We start from the raw sequence: 18,930 nt of genomic DNA on the forward strand, positions 1-18,930 counted from the left end.
TACTGGACTGGCAGGAGTGTTTGCTGCCATCTTCCCATCTGGGCTTCCTTACCTTCTCTTCTCTGTCCCTGCTAACCCTGTTGACTCCCCTGCGTGCCTCTGATTCTGCTCCCCTCTCACTCCTGTCTGCCAGAGTGCCGTGGACTTCCCCTCTCCACTGTCTCTCCTCCCTCTAGAACGGTCTCCCGGATTAGGTTTGGGTGTTAACTGATGCTGCACACCTCAAACCTACCTGTTCCCATGCTTGCCACACTGGCGTTGTCCCTGACTGTGCCCCACCTTGCTCTGCTTCTAGATCCTCTCCCTTGTTGCCCTCCTCTTTCCTCCACACCACGTTCTGCCTTTTTGCAGTCCTGAAAGCTGTGGTTTTCTGGCTCTGTCTGGTCCTTCCTCCAGACCGTCCAGAACCTTTCTTGTCCCCAGCTCCCAGTGCTAGCGGCCCTTCCTCTTCTGCAGGAAGTTCCAGCTGCTCTGCCTCAGCTCTCCCTTCCTCTGGGTCGTTCTCAGACTCTGCCAGATCTGCTCCGCTTGTGTGTCCCATCCCTGTTCCTGAAACACCGCCTGCTGTGGGAAGCTCTGGGCAGCACTCACCATCTCTGCTTGGGGCAGAGACTTTGTTCCCTTCTCTTCGTATATCTATTGTCCAGGGCGCTGCGTGTTACCGGTTCCCATGGATGGGCAGTTCAGCAGCTGTGGCATATATATCATGGAATTCACCCCTTGATGCATAGGCTGAGCCCGTTGGAAAGCACGTAGAGGTATTGCAGTTGGGTATATTTGGACCCCACCAAAGTCTCCCTTAGGCTGCTCTGAGATCCCAGGATAGTTAATTGAGCCTGATCTCTTGTTGTGCTAGGCACATTCCCTTTTTAATGGCTTCACTGGGAAGCAAGTACTTGTTCCCGCTCAGAATCTGACGTTAAATGCAGAGCCCTAAGGCCAGGACATTTGGCTTGTGAAAGGTTTCAGTGGGGTAACTTGCCTAGAGAAGGGGCCTATGTTTTTCCCGTCTTAGAAGACGAGACCGGGAGGCCATTTGCTGAAACCGAGGGGTGGCAAATCTAGAAACGATAAAAGGAAATGCTTTATTCACCCACCGCATAACTAAACCTCAGGACTCACTGCCATGGGCTGTTACTCAAGCCAAGAATTTAGCAAGATCATGAAGGGATTGGACGAGTAACATGACTACCCAGAATTGTCAACCAAATGTGGGAGGGGTCTAGGATGTCATGCTTCAGCATTTGTGACAGTCTCTATCTGTTAAAGATTGCACTTGAAACCCTTGGAAAACAGGATTTCGTGCACTTTCCTATGAAGTTGCTAGCACTAGCTACTATTGGAGATGCAATACTGGACTGGATGGACCACTGGCATGATCCAGTAAAGTGATTTCCATGCTCATCCAGTCACTCTGTAAATTGTATGGTAATGTGCTAATAATAAAAGCAATAATATGTGGAATTTCATGTGTAACAAGGAAAGTGGGAATATAAATTGTCTGGTATGTGTGACTCGAGTAAGTGAACATTTTGTTGAGAATTGAACCATTGGAATTTCCTGGCTTCTCAGTGCCCAATTTTTTGTGGCTTTAAGGTTTCATTTAATGCCATTATTTTTTTTAATCTAATTTCCCTGGTTTGGGGGGGCAGCAGGAAGAAGAAATCCAGTGTGCTTGGCCTCCTCGGCTTTGAAGCAAGCTGCAGATAGTAGTGGAATTTATTAGGTAATGGGCCTGACTCTCCTCGGCTGGGACCCTGTGCAGCACGTCAGACCTGTGCGGAGTGGGTGTACAGTGCTAGCAGCCACAGCATGCCACCCGTGGGGAGTGTCCTCTGCCCACTCGGTAGAGGTGTGGTGCAGAGTTTGTGATAAGCCTGGTGAGTATGTGGAGTGGCAAGGGAGCTGTGAGCCTTTGGCGTGGTATGAGGGCCCAATCTGCAGTCATGTTACTTTGGGGATGACGACTGTTACCCTGTCTTGGGATGTTTCAGTCATGGCAAAAGCCTCGATGCTGACACGGTTCACCTGACGTAGGAATGCTTCTGCCCGTGTAGCTTGTGTTGCTGGCAGAGGCTCCATAAGGTACATTGCTAAAGTGCTTTTCGGAGCAGTTGGCACCTACACATGGGAAGGGGTTGCAGCTGTAGTGGTGATAGTTGACCTCCCTGTGCTGCCCGCTGTATTTGCAAGCTGCCAGGCCTGCAAAGTAGTTGCTTCCCAGATTACTACTGCAGTCCTGAGCTGGGTGCCTGGGATGGAGCTGGGTGTCCGTGCACAGTTCCCTCCTGCGCCTGGCCCGCTGTCGTTATTTTTATCCACCTTGGCAATGACTAGTGCAGAAACCTCAGACGGTGGGAAGTGGGTCCGAGACGAGCTGACAGCTTCCCGGTCTCTGCCGCAGCACCCGCTTGGCGTAACGGTTCAAAGGGCCCCAGACTGTTGTTTTCCACCCTGTTTACCCCCAGACTTGGCAGAGCCTGCCTGGCTCCACACAGCCTGTTTGCAGCATTAGTTTGGGGCGGAGAGGAGGGGACTACAGTGCTCTTAGATCAGTGGCTCTCAACCCTTTGAGATCGAGGCCCCCTAGGAAAATGCCAGCTCTGAGTTTTCACTGGTTACTTGACTACAGAAAAATAATAGAGCAGTTCTTCTGTTACAGAGAGCTCAGAAAGCCCAAGCAGAGCAGTGTGTTGTTTGCATGCCTTGCAGCACTGGCACTGCTTGGCATCCTGCAGCACCCTTGAAAGGATCTCAGAGCACCCCAGGGTGCCACCACCGTGGTTGACAATCACAGTCTCATAGAGTCGTAGATGTTAGGGTCGGAAGGGAACTCAGTAGATCATCGAGTCCGACCCAATCCCTCCCTCAGAGCGAGGGATTTTTCCACGGGTTTTTAACTTCCCCACACGTGAAGGGGCTTTGCACAGCTTTGCCCACATCCTTCCCAGGGAAGCCCCTGTATCCTCCACAGAGCAGGGAGAGGTTTGGAAAAAGACCCCATGAGTCGAGCTGCTGGGGCTGGGCCTAGTGACAGTGCTGCAGTGATGGGGCAGAGGCTTGGGGCCAAGGCAAGCAGCAGCAGGATTTGTTTGTTTGAAGGGGAATAAGTTGGTAGGTACAGTCTGGGGATCGGAAGCGGAGGGGGTGAGGGCCAGGGAGCCTGTGGCTGTGATTCAAGTAAGGTGCAGGGAGAGGGCAGAGGAAGGTGTGGGCCTGGGCAGGGATGGGGTCCCTCCCTCTTAGTGCTGGAAAGTGCTTTGGTGGCGGCAGAGCCTCCGCGCCGGGAATGCGAGCAGGGGGAGGGGTTCCTCAGCTGCAGGCGCCAGCCATGAAGCTCTTTCAAGGCGGCTGGGTGTAAAATGGCCCCGGTGCTGGGTGGGGCGGAGGGGCTGCGTGCGATGCCAGCGGCCGTGTCGCCGGTGTCCCGGCCTGGGCCCCTTGGCCCTGCCGGGTCACGGTCTGGTTGGGGCAGGAATGAATCCGTGTGTTTATAAACATTTGATTTGGAAGGAGCATCAAACGGGAGGGAGCGATTCCTGCCCAGAACGCCTCATACCATTCCAATTACCCGCGCTGCCTGCCGGAGACCGCGGCGCTCCAACCTGCGAGCCTGGTGCCTTGTCCCAATTTAGGTTGGCTGATTCTGGGTGACACTTTGCTCCCTGCTACCAGCATAAATCTTCTTTCATCTGTGATTTTCGCCTTGAGTCAGCGGAGGCTCCATGCTGAAAGTCTTCTGCTTGGATAGACTTTCCCTGCCGCCGCAGATCTGAGCGCTTGGCAGGGGCTGAAGGGGGCTTTCTTCTCCAGAGAGAAATGGGCGCGGAAGCTGCTCTGCCTTTCATGTCCCTGGCAGCTCTGTTATTGTTGGACGCCCCTTTTATGGGCTGCTGTTACTAATCGGGCTGCTCCGCGGAGCCACAGTGCTCTCAGCAGAAGTGACACGGGCACAAAGCAAGCGGAGAAGTCGTGTCTGTGGTGCCGGCTCTGGCGGGGCGCTGGCGCGGGGCCAGCCCTGGGCCCGGGGGTGTGCTTGCACCTCTGTGAAGGTTCCTCTTCGTCAGCATTGTTTACCAAGTGGTTCAATCCTGAGTCTAGGGGCAAGTTTGCAGAGTTGGGGCTTCCAGAGGATTCTGCTGCCCCGGGCTCCTTGCTGGGCAGGGCTTAGCTCCGTATGGAGGCTTCCCTGAGGCCTCTCCCTCTGCGAGAGAGGGCCTGGGGATGAGCCTTCCTGCTCTGCCTCCCCTGTGCACGTGGGGGCTGGGAGAGAGACCTCTGTGCTGGAGTCAGCATTGGATGGGGGGGTCAGTAGGTGGGACTGGGTGAGCTGCCGTGTGTCTCTTGCTTTAGCACTGGAGAAGATGCACCCTTGGCTTGGGTGCTCTACCATGAGATGCTGCACCAAGAGCATCACTGTCTTTTTTCCATGTGCCCCACTCCTTCCTCCAGGGTCCAGTGGCCATGCAGCTAGTAGCAGGCATGAACAGTCCTCTGCACGCAGTACACTCACCAGCAGAGACTGGGTGACACTCGCTGCCCCAGGTGCAAACGACCTCTGCACTGGAATGGATCCTGGGTCTGTCTAAAGACCCTAATGCGTGTGGCCTTGCCCTAGCTGAGTGCTGCCAGCAGACCATAGGAGCAGCAGTGCTGCTGGGAAGGAGGGGCAGCCAGTCCTCAGCTCCCACTGGGCCCCCGATTTCCTTTTGATTTGGCTCCTCCGGGATGCACTGGTGCAGAGGGGAGGCAGACGCAGTGCCCTGGGCAAGGACGTGGGACCCTGCTCCTTGGCCCTGGGCTCCTTGCGATCAGTTGTGAGAGCGGTGTCTGGAGTCTTCTGGGGGCTGCAGTGGCTCTGCCTGTCACCCGTGGGATTGCGTGAATGTGCCTGTGTGCATTGGACAGACGCTGCTGCTGGCCTGCCTGCCCACCATGTCTGAGCCCCTCGCAGCTGGTACCATGCTAATGCTCACAGCCTCTGTGCTGCAAAGCAGTCCTGTTCTTCCCAGAGGGACCTTGTCTGAGGTCACGTGGGGAGTTGGGAGTGTGCTGCAGTTAGGCCTTGGCCCCAGCCTTCCCAGCTCTTGGCTGCCTGCCTCTTGCCAGGCTGCCCTGGGGTCCGTCAGAGGGCTCCATAAATCTGTGCCCGCGCTCTGCTGTGGATCCAGCATCAAGCAGGGGGTCGCTGGGCAGTGAAGTAAACTCTTGCTGAAGCTCCTTGCCTGTGTGCTCCCTGCTTGATGGAACCATGGCTCCAGCAGCCTGTAGGTTTGACGGCTTCAGTGAGAGGGGGACCTTTAAACTGAGGAGTCAAAAACCAGCAAAGTAAATGTTGCCAGCTTGTTTGCCAAGAAGCCCAGGCTGAAAGAACCGCCTCTGAAGCGAGTGTCCCAAAATGTGTGTGTATTTACAGTATGGTGAGCACACAGATTGGCAGCAGCATGGAGTTTTTGGAGCCCATTAAGACTTCAAGGCATTGCTTTGATATTTGTTATTGCTGTTTTTGCTGGCCGCATTATCCCCGTGTCCCTCGAATGATTTTATAGTGTTCTGGAGAGCAGAACTGATCAACTGCAGGCTTCCCTGCTGCAGCGCTGGGCCAAGGGGTCCCTGCAGCTCCAGCTGCTTGTTTATGCTTCTCTGGGTCAGCTGAACTTCACAGAGATGCTGTTTCTCGTCTCCCCCTCCCTCCTTCTCCCAGGAACATGCGCTGGAATGACTCCAGTTGGGGCCTTAGCACTGACCAGAGCGCTGATCTCTGAACTCAGAGCTGGGAAACGGCGAGCAGAGGGTGAGAACTCCGGATGCTGGGAAAGCCGAGGGGGCAGAAGGCCGTCGTCCCATCTTCAGAGCAGCTGGTGGAGCCAACATGCTTCCACGTACCTGCTTAGTTGTTTTTTTCTAATCCAGTCTTAGACTCTTTGGCTCATCGGGAAAGGCTCTGGGACTCTGCACAGGGGTGGGTGTCCAGAGGAGGTGTTCGTTTCTCCTGGGCCTTCTGGTTGGGTCCGTTGTTGGAACTCTTTGGGGCTCCCTGCTTGGCCACGCTGTTCTTCAGCAACACTCCTCGTGTCCTCAGGCAGTGCCAGTGGAAAGAGTCTGAGCAAAGTGCAGAAAAAACCCTGCCCCTCCAGGGTCAGCCCATTGGGGACCTCTCCAGTGGCGGGTCAGGGGAGGTGGAACAACTGTGAGTGAAAGAGGAATAGCAGGGGACACTGGAATCCATCCGCCTTCACGCAGCCTGGGGCCAAGCATGCGCCTACACCGTGTGAGGTCTCGGTCTGTGCCTTGTCTGTTCCGGATGTTCTCGGTACAGGTGTTTGGGGAGGCATCTTGCCTACTGTTTGTCCTGCCAAATGTGGTTTATCACCACCATGTGCAGGAAGCTTCGCACCTGCCTGTGCCATCCATGGATTGTGGGCAATTGCTGGGAGAGAGCAGAGAAGTGGGCACGGTGGGCAGTGCTGCAGGCTGTGTCCAACTTGAACCCCTGCCACAGACTTGCTCTCCTGGCCTGTTAATTTTCAGGGGCTGAGCTTTCCCAGTCCCAGCCTAGGGACCACTGCGTGCTCTTTCCACTGGGTCTCAAGAGGGCCCTTGCAAAGCTTATCTTAAAGTTAGACAGTCCTTGGGGCCTTCTTTAACCTGGACCAGGATCTCCCAGTATGCATCTCAGAGGCTGTCTCTCCTTCTGCGGCTGGGGGCTCTGGGTTGGGGTGCTTTGCTCTCGGGTATTAAACAAGAGCCGTGGGGGCAGTGTCCCTTTGACTATGGCACTAGTGTTTATTTCTGCTCCAGAGATGCTCTTCGCAATCTTGTCAGAAAAGCTTTTGATCCGTTGGCTTCCTGAGTGATTTTCCGAGTGCGGTTCTGTGTGTTTGGTGGGGGAGGGCGTGCTGGGCAGCACTGTGTGCTGGTAGCTTGGGTTTCTGCATCCTCGTGCGTGTCCCTTTGAAGTGCTCATTTTTTTACTAATCTTTTAACATCAAACTAACAGCAGACCTGTGGCACTCTAATCATTTCAGATCATGTAACGGAAAGAATGCTTCCCGCGCTGGCAGCTGCACGTTCCCTTTAGCCGGCAATCCCCGCCTGATCCCAGAGCTCCGTGCAGTCAGTAAACAGAACGACGACACGGCGAGAATGTGCATGTTTCTGTGGCGTTCTGTTTCAGGGCGCTGTGGACGTGGATGTTGGAGGCCTGGGATGGGGAAGGGCTGCACTGGGCAGAGGGCACTTGTGCAAGCCACTGAAACGTGCCATAAAGAGCAGGGCAGAACTACGTCCCTTGGGGATCCTTGCTGCCGGCCTTGCTGGGACGCATCACTTTCTGGTCTGGTTATGCTGCGGTGGGCGAGACCGCGCAGACCCAGTCTGCCCCTTGGCCCCCCGGTGTCCTGCTGCTCTAAACCACGCTCACCACTGTGGTGTCTGAAGGCTTCACTTTAAGCCTGTACAGCAGAACTTCAGATCACAGTTATGCAGTCGCAAGCCCCGTGGTGGTGGCCTGTGGGGTAAGTCTTTGGACAGGCGGCCCCAAAGGAGAGCTGTGCAGAGGGAAAGCTTGGTGAGCGTCTCCAGGAATCCACAAAGCCTTGTCTCTTGAGGCCTTTCGAAAGCTTGGAGAATGGGCTTCTAGGGCTAGCCTGGCTGAAGGGGGCAGTGATGGGCATGGCCATGATGTCTTGCGTGAGTCATTGAGACACCCATGTACCGAATTTCTGTTGATAGGAAGGAATTTGCTGAGTCTTCTCGAAATACAGATGAACTGCAGAGTTTAGGGAAAATGGCATGTGCTGTTGTGCATGAGGAGAGCGCACACACCTGATTTACTGAGCTGCCAGTCAAAGCCAGTCCTTGTCAGTGCCAGCCACAGAGCTTCCTCTGGCTGGGCTCCTGTCAGCCGTTGCCTGTTCTCACAGTAGTGACAGGCTTAAGGATCCAGAGAGTTGCCTATATTTGCCTGTCCTTTGTCTGGCTATGAAGCTGCAGCCTGGCCCAGTGGCCTGGTTGAGAGCAGAGGCTTGTGGATATGAGCTAGGGACTTGCAGGTTTGTCTGGACTGGACGGGACGGGACGGGGAAGGCTGGGGCTCTGGCTCTGCCACAGTTGTTCGGTGCATCCTTGGGCAAATCACTTCATCCCTCTCCATCTCAGTCCCTCCTCAATGAGCTTGGCTCATGCTCTTTCTTACAGTGGTCTGTCACTTCCGATTGTGTTGTAAGTCAGCTCTTGCTGCGTGTGTGCAGTGCTTCACAAAGTGGCGGCCCCTTGTGTTCCTGTGTGCAGGACCTAATGCAGCGTGGCCCACAGCTCTGTATGCGTGTGATGCGTAACACTTCATGGAGCGGGTCCCATTCAGGCTGGGCCCTTATGTGTTTTTGCAACACAAAGGAGGCTGCATCTCCATCCCGGAGATCTGGCCTATCTGAGGAATTTGTGACAGGATTGGTCTGTGGGCTGAGAGCATCCATTCCTTGGTCTGAATGGCTCCGCGCTGCTGGATGGAAATCAAAGCAGGGCGATGTGGCTGCTGGAGAGCAATGCGTGAGCATGGCAAGCAGCACATGACTCATCCCGTAGTAAGGCCTTGCTGCTGACTGACTGACTGATGGTTTCCGAAATCCTGTTTCAAATGGCTCCTGGTTCTATGACGGAGAGTGCTCCTTCCTTGTGATCCTTTGGGGGATGAGTATGATGCAGAAATTACAGGAGTGTGTGGTCCCCTCAGGTCTGGAGAATACCTGGTCTTTTAATGCCTTGTCTCAGGAAAGGAAGCGGAGCCAGGCATGTGAGTGCTGTGGAATCTGCTTCTGAGGCAGTGACTCAGGCCCTGGAGACGACCGCTGTGGCTTTTCAACCAGAGTGTGGCAGTGGCCCCAGGAATACAAGTATTCAAAGAACGCTGTGCCCATAGCTGTGGGACTCCAGCGCGCCACCGCCTCTCCCTAAGTGTTGTGAGGGCGGTGCGGAGAAGCGCCATGCCTCCACGGCTGTAAGCTCTAGACCAGTGGTTTGCAACCTGTGGTCTGCAGACCCCTGGGGGTCTGCAGGTTGTGTCAGGGGGGTCTGTAAAAGATGACTATGATCAATCCAAAGTATGTGGATACCCACATTTACCTGCATTCAAAACTTTTTAGGGGTCTGCAGATGAGAAAAGGTTGCAAACCACTGCTCAAGTAGATACTGCATCACAGAGAAGTCGGGCTGGAAAGCATCTCGAGATGTCACCTAGTCCCAACTCCAACTGAAAGACCCCCCCTGTGTTTTTGCCGAGCCGTGCTGTGGCTTGGGATCCTGCCGCTGCCCACAGGGTACGGTGGGTACCACTGTCTCCCTTGAGACTTCTTTGTGTTGTTGATTTAGATGCTTGTACATGAATGAGGAGCCCTGCCAGCTGGCTGTGCCCTGGCTGTGGAGATGGGCCAGTGCCTGAGAACCGCACCAGTGCCATCGGCATAGGATCATGTGAAGAGCTAATGCTGTGTGTGGACCAAAGGGGAAGGGGGTGGATTGGACACCAGTTTGAGAGAGAGGAATCTGCCAGGGCTGAGTGCTAGGGAGGAGTGGGGTGGAGGGAAATAAGCCACGGGGAGGAGGCTACACTTTATACCCTTGTGAACTGCCGTCTACTTCCTTTGAGTCTCTTCCAATTAAGAGGGTTTGGGACTGATGTTTTGCCAGTGGTGGGAAGTGGTTGGGGAGGTGGAGCCTGAGATCTAGAGCTGGGGTTATTTGTCAACTTGTGAGTAAATTGGGTAGAGGTTTGTATAGGGGCGCGCTGTGTCTGTGTGTGTGTGTGGTTGAGTGCGTCTGTCTCGCTCTGGCTCTCTGCGTTTCTCCCTCTCTCTCTTTGTGCCTCACTCGCAGGCCCTGCCATGAATTTTCTCTGACCCCTTGGGGCCATTCCCACATGAAGCTTTGATGTGTGTGCCCAGAGCTTGATTGACAAGGAAGTTTTAGTGGCGGCAACAGGGGAAACGAAGAGAAAAGGGCAGGGCTTTGAACTAAAAGGGCTTTGAGCTCTGAGATGCTGTGCTTAGTTATCTCCTTCAGAATGTTAATTATTCACCACGATAATTGGGCGGGAGGGGAAAAAGAGAGAGGGGAGGTTATTAAAAAATTCCAACACTAACACGCTACAAAAACCTCATTTTCCAACTCGCAGCTGGCATGAAAAGGATGTTATGTGTAAAGGGGCTTGTAGGGGGGGAGGCGAGGGGCTCTTTTCTAAGCTACCCATTTCCTAAATAGTGGGATCCCTTCAGACGAATGCAGCGGAGACATCAAAGCTCTCACAAGAGTTTTCTCTGGGGTTTCTTAACCGTGTCTGGTGCTTTTTAATTAAAAAGTTTACGGAGAGCCGCCTTTGTGACGGGAGCAGGCAACCTTAGGCCTTGCTGATTGGGGAAGGAAATGCTAAAAGGCCTAATAAATAATGGGTCCTGCTGCTAGGATGTCAGCTCCAGGGTGTGCGAGTTCCTGGCCGTGAGGTAGGAAGGGAGGCTTGGCACTGCCAAGGGATGGGAGTCCCTCCATCCGTCCCGGGTGCCACCCGCTCCCTGGATGGGTGCGGGCAGCTGTGACCTCTCATTCTCTTGACGTTGTGGATGGGTGGTGGTGACTCGTTCCCTCGAGTTAATATTGTTGGGTTTAACGTGGGCGCTGGGTACTACTCGTGGGCCTCATCAGGATAGGCCCCCTGTGCTGAGGGCTGCATGTGCACGGGACCCATGCGGTCCGGCATCCCGTCTGCAGGGATGGCGGCAGAGGCTCTGGGGAAGGCTTAGGAAACCCCACAGCAGGCAGCTACAAGAGCCTGAGCTGCTCAGCCCCCGTCCCCATTATGAGTAAAATCTTAGGGTCTCTAGTCCCAGACGAGAACCCCGAGGCCCTGCTGGTAACCCCCGAGTGCTGAGCGTTGAGTGCGGCTCCTTGCGTCCCGTCTGCAGCCAGCTTTCATCTGGAACAGCGTTTTGCCCCTCACACCATGATAACGTCCTGCGCCCCAGCAGTATTTCTGTCAGCCCTCGTAATGGACTTTGTTCAAGGGCAGACGGCCCTCAGGTCACATCCAGTCCAGCGCCTGCTCGAGGCAGCATTGTCCCTGTCTGTAGCCCCTGTGTGGTGTCTGTCTAACCTCTCCTTAAAAACCATGCAGACCAGCCTCTTGCACAGCTGCCAGGCGTGTTGCCCACAGACATGAAGAATGCCCTGGCTTGCTCCAGGTAAAGCAGGGGGCCAAAGGCACTGCTGCTGCCAGGACAGGCAGTAGTATGTGGGAAGCTGATGTGAATTGTGTCAGCGAGTTTCCTTTGGGCCCCGGTGCATCAATGTGTTCAGCGAATTCCCGTCGCTAGTGAGACGTTACTTCCTTTGCAGAATCCTTTTTGTTTGGACAAGATCATGTGGTCTTCCAGCTGTTTTCTGTTTGTTCTTTTAATGGTGCTTCTGACCAGTTTGCCAGATACGGAGGGGTCTGTAATTGTGCAGATCACCTTCAGAGTCTGTTGAAAATAGAAGCACAACCTGGCAGCAGGAGCTGGGTTTAATGATACAGTCAGTGTTTCTGATAGCTGTTCAAGAGCTCAGGGAGGTCCCCTCGGGGCTGGCAACAACTGCTTTTCCATTTGGCACTGGATTCTCGCACCACTTCTCCAGGGACTGCCAGAAGAGATCAGGTACAGGGTAGATGCTGCTTCCATGTGCTTGGTAGTGAAGACTGATGTGAAGGAAGCATTTAGCTCCTTGCCCAATGTCCCCATCTTCCTTCTGTGCTCCCTCTCACAGCTGGGGATCTGGGGGCCACCAGCTCTTGGGGCAGTTTTGACATCTGATGTTTATCACAGAGCTTTCTGCTCCTGTTTTTGTGCCTTGAGCTGCTTGCCCTTCAGAATCCATCGCCATTCCCTGGATTTCCGCCTTGCGCCCCACCGTTGTAGTGTGTGCCCTGTGCTAAGAGCTTCCATAGGATCAAGTTTCCAAATACTGCTGGATCTGTTTGGCTTGAATAACTCTTCAAGCCCTTCCTGCTTCCCTTTATCTCCTGTGGTGCATGTGACTTGAGGCTTCAGGACAGAGGTGGGCAGGATAGCAGCCAGGCCCTGCCCCTGGCCAGCTGTGGGGTGGCAGTGCCTGCCTTTCTACAGTAACGATGCTCTGTGGGGGCTGATAAAGACAACTGTTGACGTGTTGCAGATCTCATTTGACTTGTGCCGCGTGACATGCTCATTACACAGTATCCACAAATCGTGTACCATGTGGGTAAGACCTGGCTGGCAGACTGCACCAGGTAGCCACTGTGGGGAGTCCTCATTGAGTCAGGGTGCTGCACGGATTGGCTCTGGGTCAAGCATTAGTCATTATCCTTTTGCCAGGGTTTTGGACACTAATATAAAATAGCTGCTGAGACAAAGGCTGGAGAGAGGCAAATGCAGCTGGGTGCTGAGCAGTCCTGCAGTGACTGGGGCCCATTCAGCCAAGATACGTTCCAGTACAGCCCAGTGCAAGGTCAGGCATCTAGGAGCAAGGCAACCAGGCCAGACCTACAGGACAAGGGCTCTGACAAGGGGTAGTGGTCATGGCAGACGGACGAGTCAGCGTGAGCTGCAGATGTGATCTCTGAACGTGTGACCAGGGCAGCAGTGAGAGCAAGAGCAAGGGGTGGTTTCACCTCTGTATCCAGTGCTGGCCAGACTGACGCTGGACTTCAGCAGCCATGCCTGAGCCCACATTTCTGAAAGGCAGTCGATCGATGCAAGAAGATGTAGGGAGGAGCTACGAGGACGATTCAAGGGCTGGAGAAGGTGCCTGACAGGGAGAGACTGGAAGAGCTTGTTCTGTTCAGCAGCACTAAGAAAACAGAGGTGACTTGATGTCTGTGCATAAAAACCTTCATGGGGGAAGACTCCAGGTCCTAACGGACCTAGAACCTACCAGCCAAAGGCAGAGCAAGAACCAGCGACTGGAGTTAAAGCCAGATCGTTCAAATGAGAAACAAGGCGCAGATTTTTCACCATGCAGGTGACTGAGTGGAACAAGCTGCCGAGGAGGGGGGCAGCTTCACTGTCCCCTGGCTTCTCTAAAGCAGGACTGGAAGATGTTTTAGCCCCAGCCAAAGTATTGGGGTAACCAGGTGGAACGTCAGAGCCTGGGAGATGACGCCGCATGGTCCCATGGCCCCTTCTGGTTTCCAGCTCTGCCAGAACTCTGCTGCCTGGCTGTGGGCTCCGCTGCACCAGCGTTACTGGCTCCCTGTAGCTTGGTGTGGATGGACATCTTGTTCCCACATCCCTTCCAGCCCCTGGTAAAAACACCCAGGTCTTCCCTGCTTGTGGCAGGTGGAAAACATGAAGAGGAGGCTGACCCTGGCATGACTGGCAGCCTCCATTACTGAGATGTGAAATGAATATCAAAGGAGGGGTAGGCAAGGTTGGAGGTCAGGCTGGGTTGCAGGGTGGTGGATGGCAGCACTCTGCCCCTCGCTGCGTAGCTCGCTGGGCTCCTGAGGCATGTCTGGGTAGGTGGTGTCCTCCAGTGCTGGATGCAGCCTCCCCACCCTGGGCACTTGTGTGCATTGGCTTTGAACCTCTCTGGGAGGAAGAGTTGAGCAGCCCTCCGGCTTGGTTTCATCTCATCTGCTCCTCGTGCTGCTGCCTCTGCTGTAGGGGACTCAGCTGCCCACAGCAGCAAACCTCTGTGTGTGTTCATGGTGGTAGAGCCTGTGCCCTGGGCTATGGTGGGGACTGGGCTGCCCTTTGCAAGGCGCCAGGGATGAAGCACTCAAGGCTGGCTCTGGTGGCACTTCTAATCTCCTTTCCCTTTCCTGCAGGCAAACCTCTTCCCAGCTGCTCTCGTTCACTTTGGATCTGAGGAGCGCAGAGGTGAGCGATCCCTTCTCCCCTTAGGCTGTTGTGCATCCAGGTAAATCATGTCACTCCAACGAGAGCCTGAGCTGAGCCAAGGATTTGTCGTTGCCCACCCCAAACTCCCCCATGTCCTCTGGTCTCCTCCTGTCACTCAGGTTGCTTATCAGTTAATAGAAGTGCACTAACGCACGTGTGTGAACATTAAACCATGAGTCTTTCCTACAAGCTGTTCAGGCTCTGACATTGGCACTGAGTGCTATGGAGGTAGGAACGCTGGAAGAACCTAGCGTGATAGTCTCTAAAAAGAAGCTTGTGAATCTCGTCACTTTAAAAGAAAGCTGGACAGATGATGGTGATATGCACTGCAAGAACCAAGCCTGGCTGGCTTCCTGTGGGAATGAGAGAGGCAGGAGGAGCAGGTCTGGTGCACAGCAATGCTCTCAGTGTGCCAGAGGAAGCTGGGCCTCATTGAACAAAGTGCTGCCAGGTTCAGGGGGCTGGGGCTGGGGTAGAGGTGGCAAAGAAATAGCCATGCTTTGGTTTGAAGACAGTCACCAGGTGGCCAGCAGCATTGGTTATAATCCTGGGAGAGGGTAGGGACTCTCTGAAGTGAGCTGGGGACATTAGCTGGTCTGGAGCCGCTCTGAGGACAAGTGTCTGCATGTTGGCGACTTGCCATCCTTCAGCAGGGGGTGCATGTATGGATTGTGTGGGATTTTGTTTTACAGACTGTTTCTTGAGACCAGACCTGCTGGAATCTGCTGTATCCCCTTCTGCAGCTGACTTGTTAGTAGCCGGGTAGGTGGGGACTGTGAGGGAGGTTGTGGGGGGGAGTGGTGCTTGGGGGAAGGATGCAATTAACCCCGTGTTGGAGAGGGATGAATGCCCAGGCACTAGGACAAAGCTCTCACCTGCACTCAGGCTCATGCAGCCTGGCAGGATGGCTACATGCCTTTTTCTGTCGGGGGGGCCCTGGGCTTGAGGAGCTGTAGGCTGGGAGCACGTGGGAAGGGACCGGTTTGAAAGCCCTGTCTAAGCACTGCTCACTCCATTCTCCTCTCAGATGTCTGTCCAAATCTCTCGTTCCTTCTGCGCCATCAGCTTCAGTAGCAGCTGCTCCCCTGCCAGCCGGGCCGGAGGAGACCGCGGATGAGAGAGGGGCTGCAGAGCATCCAGAGCCAGCAGGAGCCTCTGTAGCCCCACAGCCAGTGAGAAGGGCCCCTGGGAAAGTGCCAAAGTGGTTGAAGCTGCCAGGTATTTATTGTCTGAGGTTAGGGGCAGCTTTCCTTCTGCAGAGCCGCCCCAGGGGCAGGCCCCAATGGGCCTAGCTCGGCACGTCCTGAGACTGGTTCACCAGTGACAGGGCACACGAGGCAGCTGGAATTGCTCCTGCGCACTTGAAATGCATCCCATGCTGGGGAAAGCACCTGGACACTTGCAGCTCTACTCTCCTGACCTGTGCTCCAAGGCATCCTGCCAGAGTCTAGCTTCCATGTTGCATGAGCTCAGCCTGGCTTGGCATGCTCTGGGGCTGTTCAGCTATGATGAGAGGGCCTCTGTCTCATGAGCTCCTCTAGGTTCCTTTTCTCTGCTGGCACTGGCTGGTGGAAAACATCGCCTTTTCCTGGGAGTGCAGGTACTCTGGTTAAGATACTTGCCATTCATATCTTGTAAGGTTGTTTCCGTGGTAGCTGCTCTGTGGTTAAGATTACAGGTGACTTCTGTTCAAAAAATCCCTATCCTTGTCCTTGGTCTTGGAGCAGTAGCTCACACCTGGGGCTCAGGCGGGATTTCTCTCCAGAAGCAGCTCTGGACTTAGGGTGTGCTCATGAGGTCATCAGCATTCACAGTCATGAGGCTTTGCCATTACGTGGCAAGAAACAGAACCACAACTTCTGCGTGGTCCTGTGCACATGGGATTCTGCAGAAGCTACATGCTGGAAGCACCCTAGTGCCAGGGGAGTGTCCTCCCCCAGGGGGGTGGGGGGTTCATGTGTGCAATGTAGGTGGCTGAGAGGTTCCCCATGTATGGCCATGAGAGGCCAAGTGGGAGTGACTGCCCTGCGTCTGCCCATAGGCCAGTGGTCATCTCTGCCAGGGTGCAGCTTGGACCTGGGACCCAGTGGGTGCAGAGCCCAGCTCAGAGGTCACCTCACTGGGGAGTGTCTGCACCTGGCAGGGCCTGGAGAAGCAGCTTCCTGCCGGCCCCCCCCCCCCCCCCCCACCACCCCCCCGACACAGATGTAACAAAGACCCTGACGGCACCATAATGTGCTCCTTGTTTGTGCTGCAGGTGGGAAGAGATGAAGGACTTGGGCCCCTTGACTGGACTGAAGCAGCAGACGGTGTTGTGCTTCTTTCTACGGGAGCTGCTTCAGTCTCGGTGAGAAGTGGCTGTTGGATCTGGAGAGACTGGACCTACCCGTGTTGTTTCTGAATAAAGCAGTGCTATTTCCTGTGACCAGTTCTGCATTGCTGGGAGTGGAGGAAGGCCCATGTGAGACTGTCAGCCTGACAGTGGAATTGGGGTCATGTAATCCAAATGGAGCAGGCAGAGAAAGCACCCCCTTCTCCCCTGCCCTGTCCCTCTCTGTCTCTTGCCTTTGCTTTTCTGGGTGTTTTTGAAATTCAAGCCTTTTCTCAGCTGTCTTCTGAGACAGTCTTGCGGCCTGGAACAAGGTCTGGGTGCTGGAATCGAGTGCCCAGTTCCATCCACCGTTGTAAAATGCTACCCAGAGCCAGGCTGGTCTCTGCTCTGTGTGGTCTGGCAGTGGATACCTCTGCTGGGGGAGAGGGAGTGGAGGGAGCAGTCTAGATTGCTCATGGCAACTCAGGAGGCTTTTGCAGGGAAACTCCTGGTTCATTGCACTTGTGTGTTTTCAGTCACTGGAGCCTTGCTAATGAAAGGCACAGGTATCCGTTAACAGCAAGCACTCGGAGCTGGCCTCTGCTCCAAGCTCTGGGGTTGATTTTTATACATGTAATTAACAGCATTAATTACTGTTTTAATGAGAGCAGGTCTCTTCACTTGGCTCCTGTTGCCTGCGTGGTCTTGCAGTGGAGCTGCAGTTTGCAATGAGCGCAGGAAGGAGGGGCGCCGTGCTCGGAGCCCGGGCCTCCGGCATGTGCCGTGCGGAGAGGCAGGCTATTGTTAGAATGTGCCAGCCTTGGGGATGAGCGTTCGGGGCCACAATAGCTGCGCGGCTGTGTTGTATTTGAAGCCTCTTTCATGGCTCAGTGACTCCAGCCGGGCCGTCGGGGTTGTTCCACGTATGGTAATAAGCCTTGCCATTTGTTTTCTGTTTTCCCCGTACAGAGCTTGTTCCCTGAACTACGTGGGCGTCTGCACAATTTGTAGATGTAATAAAGCAGAGTGGCCATAGGAGGCCTTTCTGTCGGCCCCTTTGATACTGTGCATTTCTTCCCCACTGCTCTCTTTCTCTATCGGTTCACAGGAACCTGCTCCCTATTCATTGGGCCTGACATGCCCCATTCTCCCCCTTTTTTTCTACAAAGCAAAACGGAGCTTTGTACCATCTGAATGAACTTCAAAGTGGCTGGAAGGGGCACCCAGGGTTCCTGGCACTTGTCATTGTCTCCCAGCCTGGCCAGCATTTCCCTTCAGGTCTAATTACTTCCAAATGCTCCAAAATGCTTTGAAGAAAATCAGAGGGGAGGGGGAGGCATGAGGGCAAGGTAGAGGAGGGAAAAGGAAACTGAGGGGAGGGAGCAGAACGCAGGCTCTGAGGGAGAGGTTTCTTGAGGCACCCAAACACGACTGGCCTGGGAACGTGGATGCCAGTGGCGGTGGAGCCGCAAATGCCCTGCGGGCTGCTGCTCTCAGCAATGCCTTTCTGTCGAAAGCAGCCTCTGGCCCTAGGGCTGGACCAAACCAGAAGGGGAAATGCTGCAGCAAGGGTCTGCAGTGGATTGCTCTAGGGCCAGGGGGGCTCGCCAGGCCCCAGCCACTCTCTCGGTGAGGTGTGCTGGCCTTGCTGCCGCTCCTCTGAACTCTGCTGCTGCTAGGGGAGTCTCTGTTCTGTGCAAGTCGGTATCAGTACGGCAGCTTAACACTGCAATGCCCCACCTGCTCTACCAGGTGCTGCTGTGCTGTGCGTAGGCTGTTGAGGGGGTACCATGAAGTCAGGCAGACGCAGGGTAGCTTATGTATCTACCTGCCTTCTGACATGCAGTTGAGCCAGTAAGGGCAGCGACTGCTAACCTGACTGCTCAGGCCCCGCAGCTGGGGCCCAGAGCTCACCTGCAGCGCCTGAGGCACAGGGCTGACACTGGCTACTCCATTGACTCTTTCCTTTATCTCCGCTAGAGGGCACGGGCAGTGTCTTCTGCTGCTGTTCAGCTTGCAGATGGTAGTTCTCTAGCCTGTGCTTGAATGCTAATTGCATGCTGCTGGGCCAGGCCATGGCCAGGGCATGAGCACTGCAAGCACCTGGCACAGCCCACAGGAAGCAGACAAAAGCCTCAGCACCAGTAAGGAGCAGTGCCCAGCTGCTGGGCTCACGGCACGTGGGCAAGGGCTGCTGCCAATTCTTTGTCCTGCACAGGGGAAGTATGGCTGTGACTTCACACCATGTAGGGATCCCTGGCAAGGGTGCTGCATACCTGCAGTGGGGACAGGCAGCAGGCACGGGCTGGGAGTTTGGTTTGGCTGGATTCCCCGAGCAGACTTTCTTAGCAGGTTCAGTGACTTGCTGCCCCTGTTGCATAGTGGCTCAGGAAGTGATCACTGGTAGGCATGCACCGTTCTGCCTCAGGCTCCCAGCAGCAAGTTGCGTGCGTAACCCTGGCTGATCGTCCCAGCACCGTGCTCCTGCTGCAGGGTGGATGCAAGGCTGCAGTTTTCAGAGAGGAAGCAACCAGCCACAGCCTGCAGTTGCTACAAGGTGGTCTTACTGCTGGCGCTGGCACCCATGCTCCTCTGCCACAGCCTCATCTTACTCACACAAGTGGCCTTAGGGAGGCCACATCACTCGAGTTGGAGGTGGCAGTGTTGGTTTCCTTGAAACATGGTTGTGGCAGTAGGGGAAGGAGAAAACAA

General features: G+C 54.8%; 1 protein-coding gene across 3 annotated transcripts in view; it reads left to right on the plus strand.

Annotated features, from left to right (window-relative positions):
• Positions 1-16,332, plus strand: part of ASPSCR1 (ASPSCR1, UBX domain containing tether for SLC2A4) — a 44,781-nt gene extending 28,449 nt beyond the window's left edge. For all 3 annotated transcript variants that reach the window (XM_006038168.3, XM_025194652.1, XM_025194653.1), the window contains 4 exons: positions 13,835-13,886; positions 14,600-14,669; positions 14,935-15,125; positions 16,165-16,332. In XM_006038168.3, the coding sequence (XP_006038230.2) occupies positions 13,835-13,886; positions 14,600-14,669; positions 14,935-15,125; positions 16,165-16,178 (327 nt within the window). In that variant the 3' untranslated portion in view covers positions 16,179-16,332. The remainder of the gene's footprint in view (positions 1-13,834; positions 13,887-14,599; positions 14,670-14,934; positions 15,126-16,164) is intronic.
• The last annotated feature ends 2,598 nt before the right edge of the window (positions 16,333-18,930 follow it).

This window comes from Alligator sinensis, unplaced genomic scaffold (assembly GCF_000455745.1).
Source record: "Alligator sinensis unplaced genomic scaffold, ASM45574v1 scaffold164_1, whole genome shotgun sequence".
Taxonomy (NCBI): domain Eukaryota; kingdom Metazoa; phylum Chordata; order Crocodylia; family Alligatoridae; genus Alligator; species Alligator sinensis.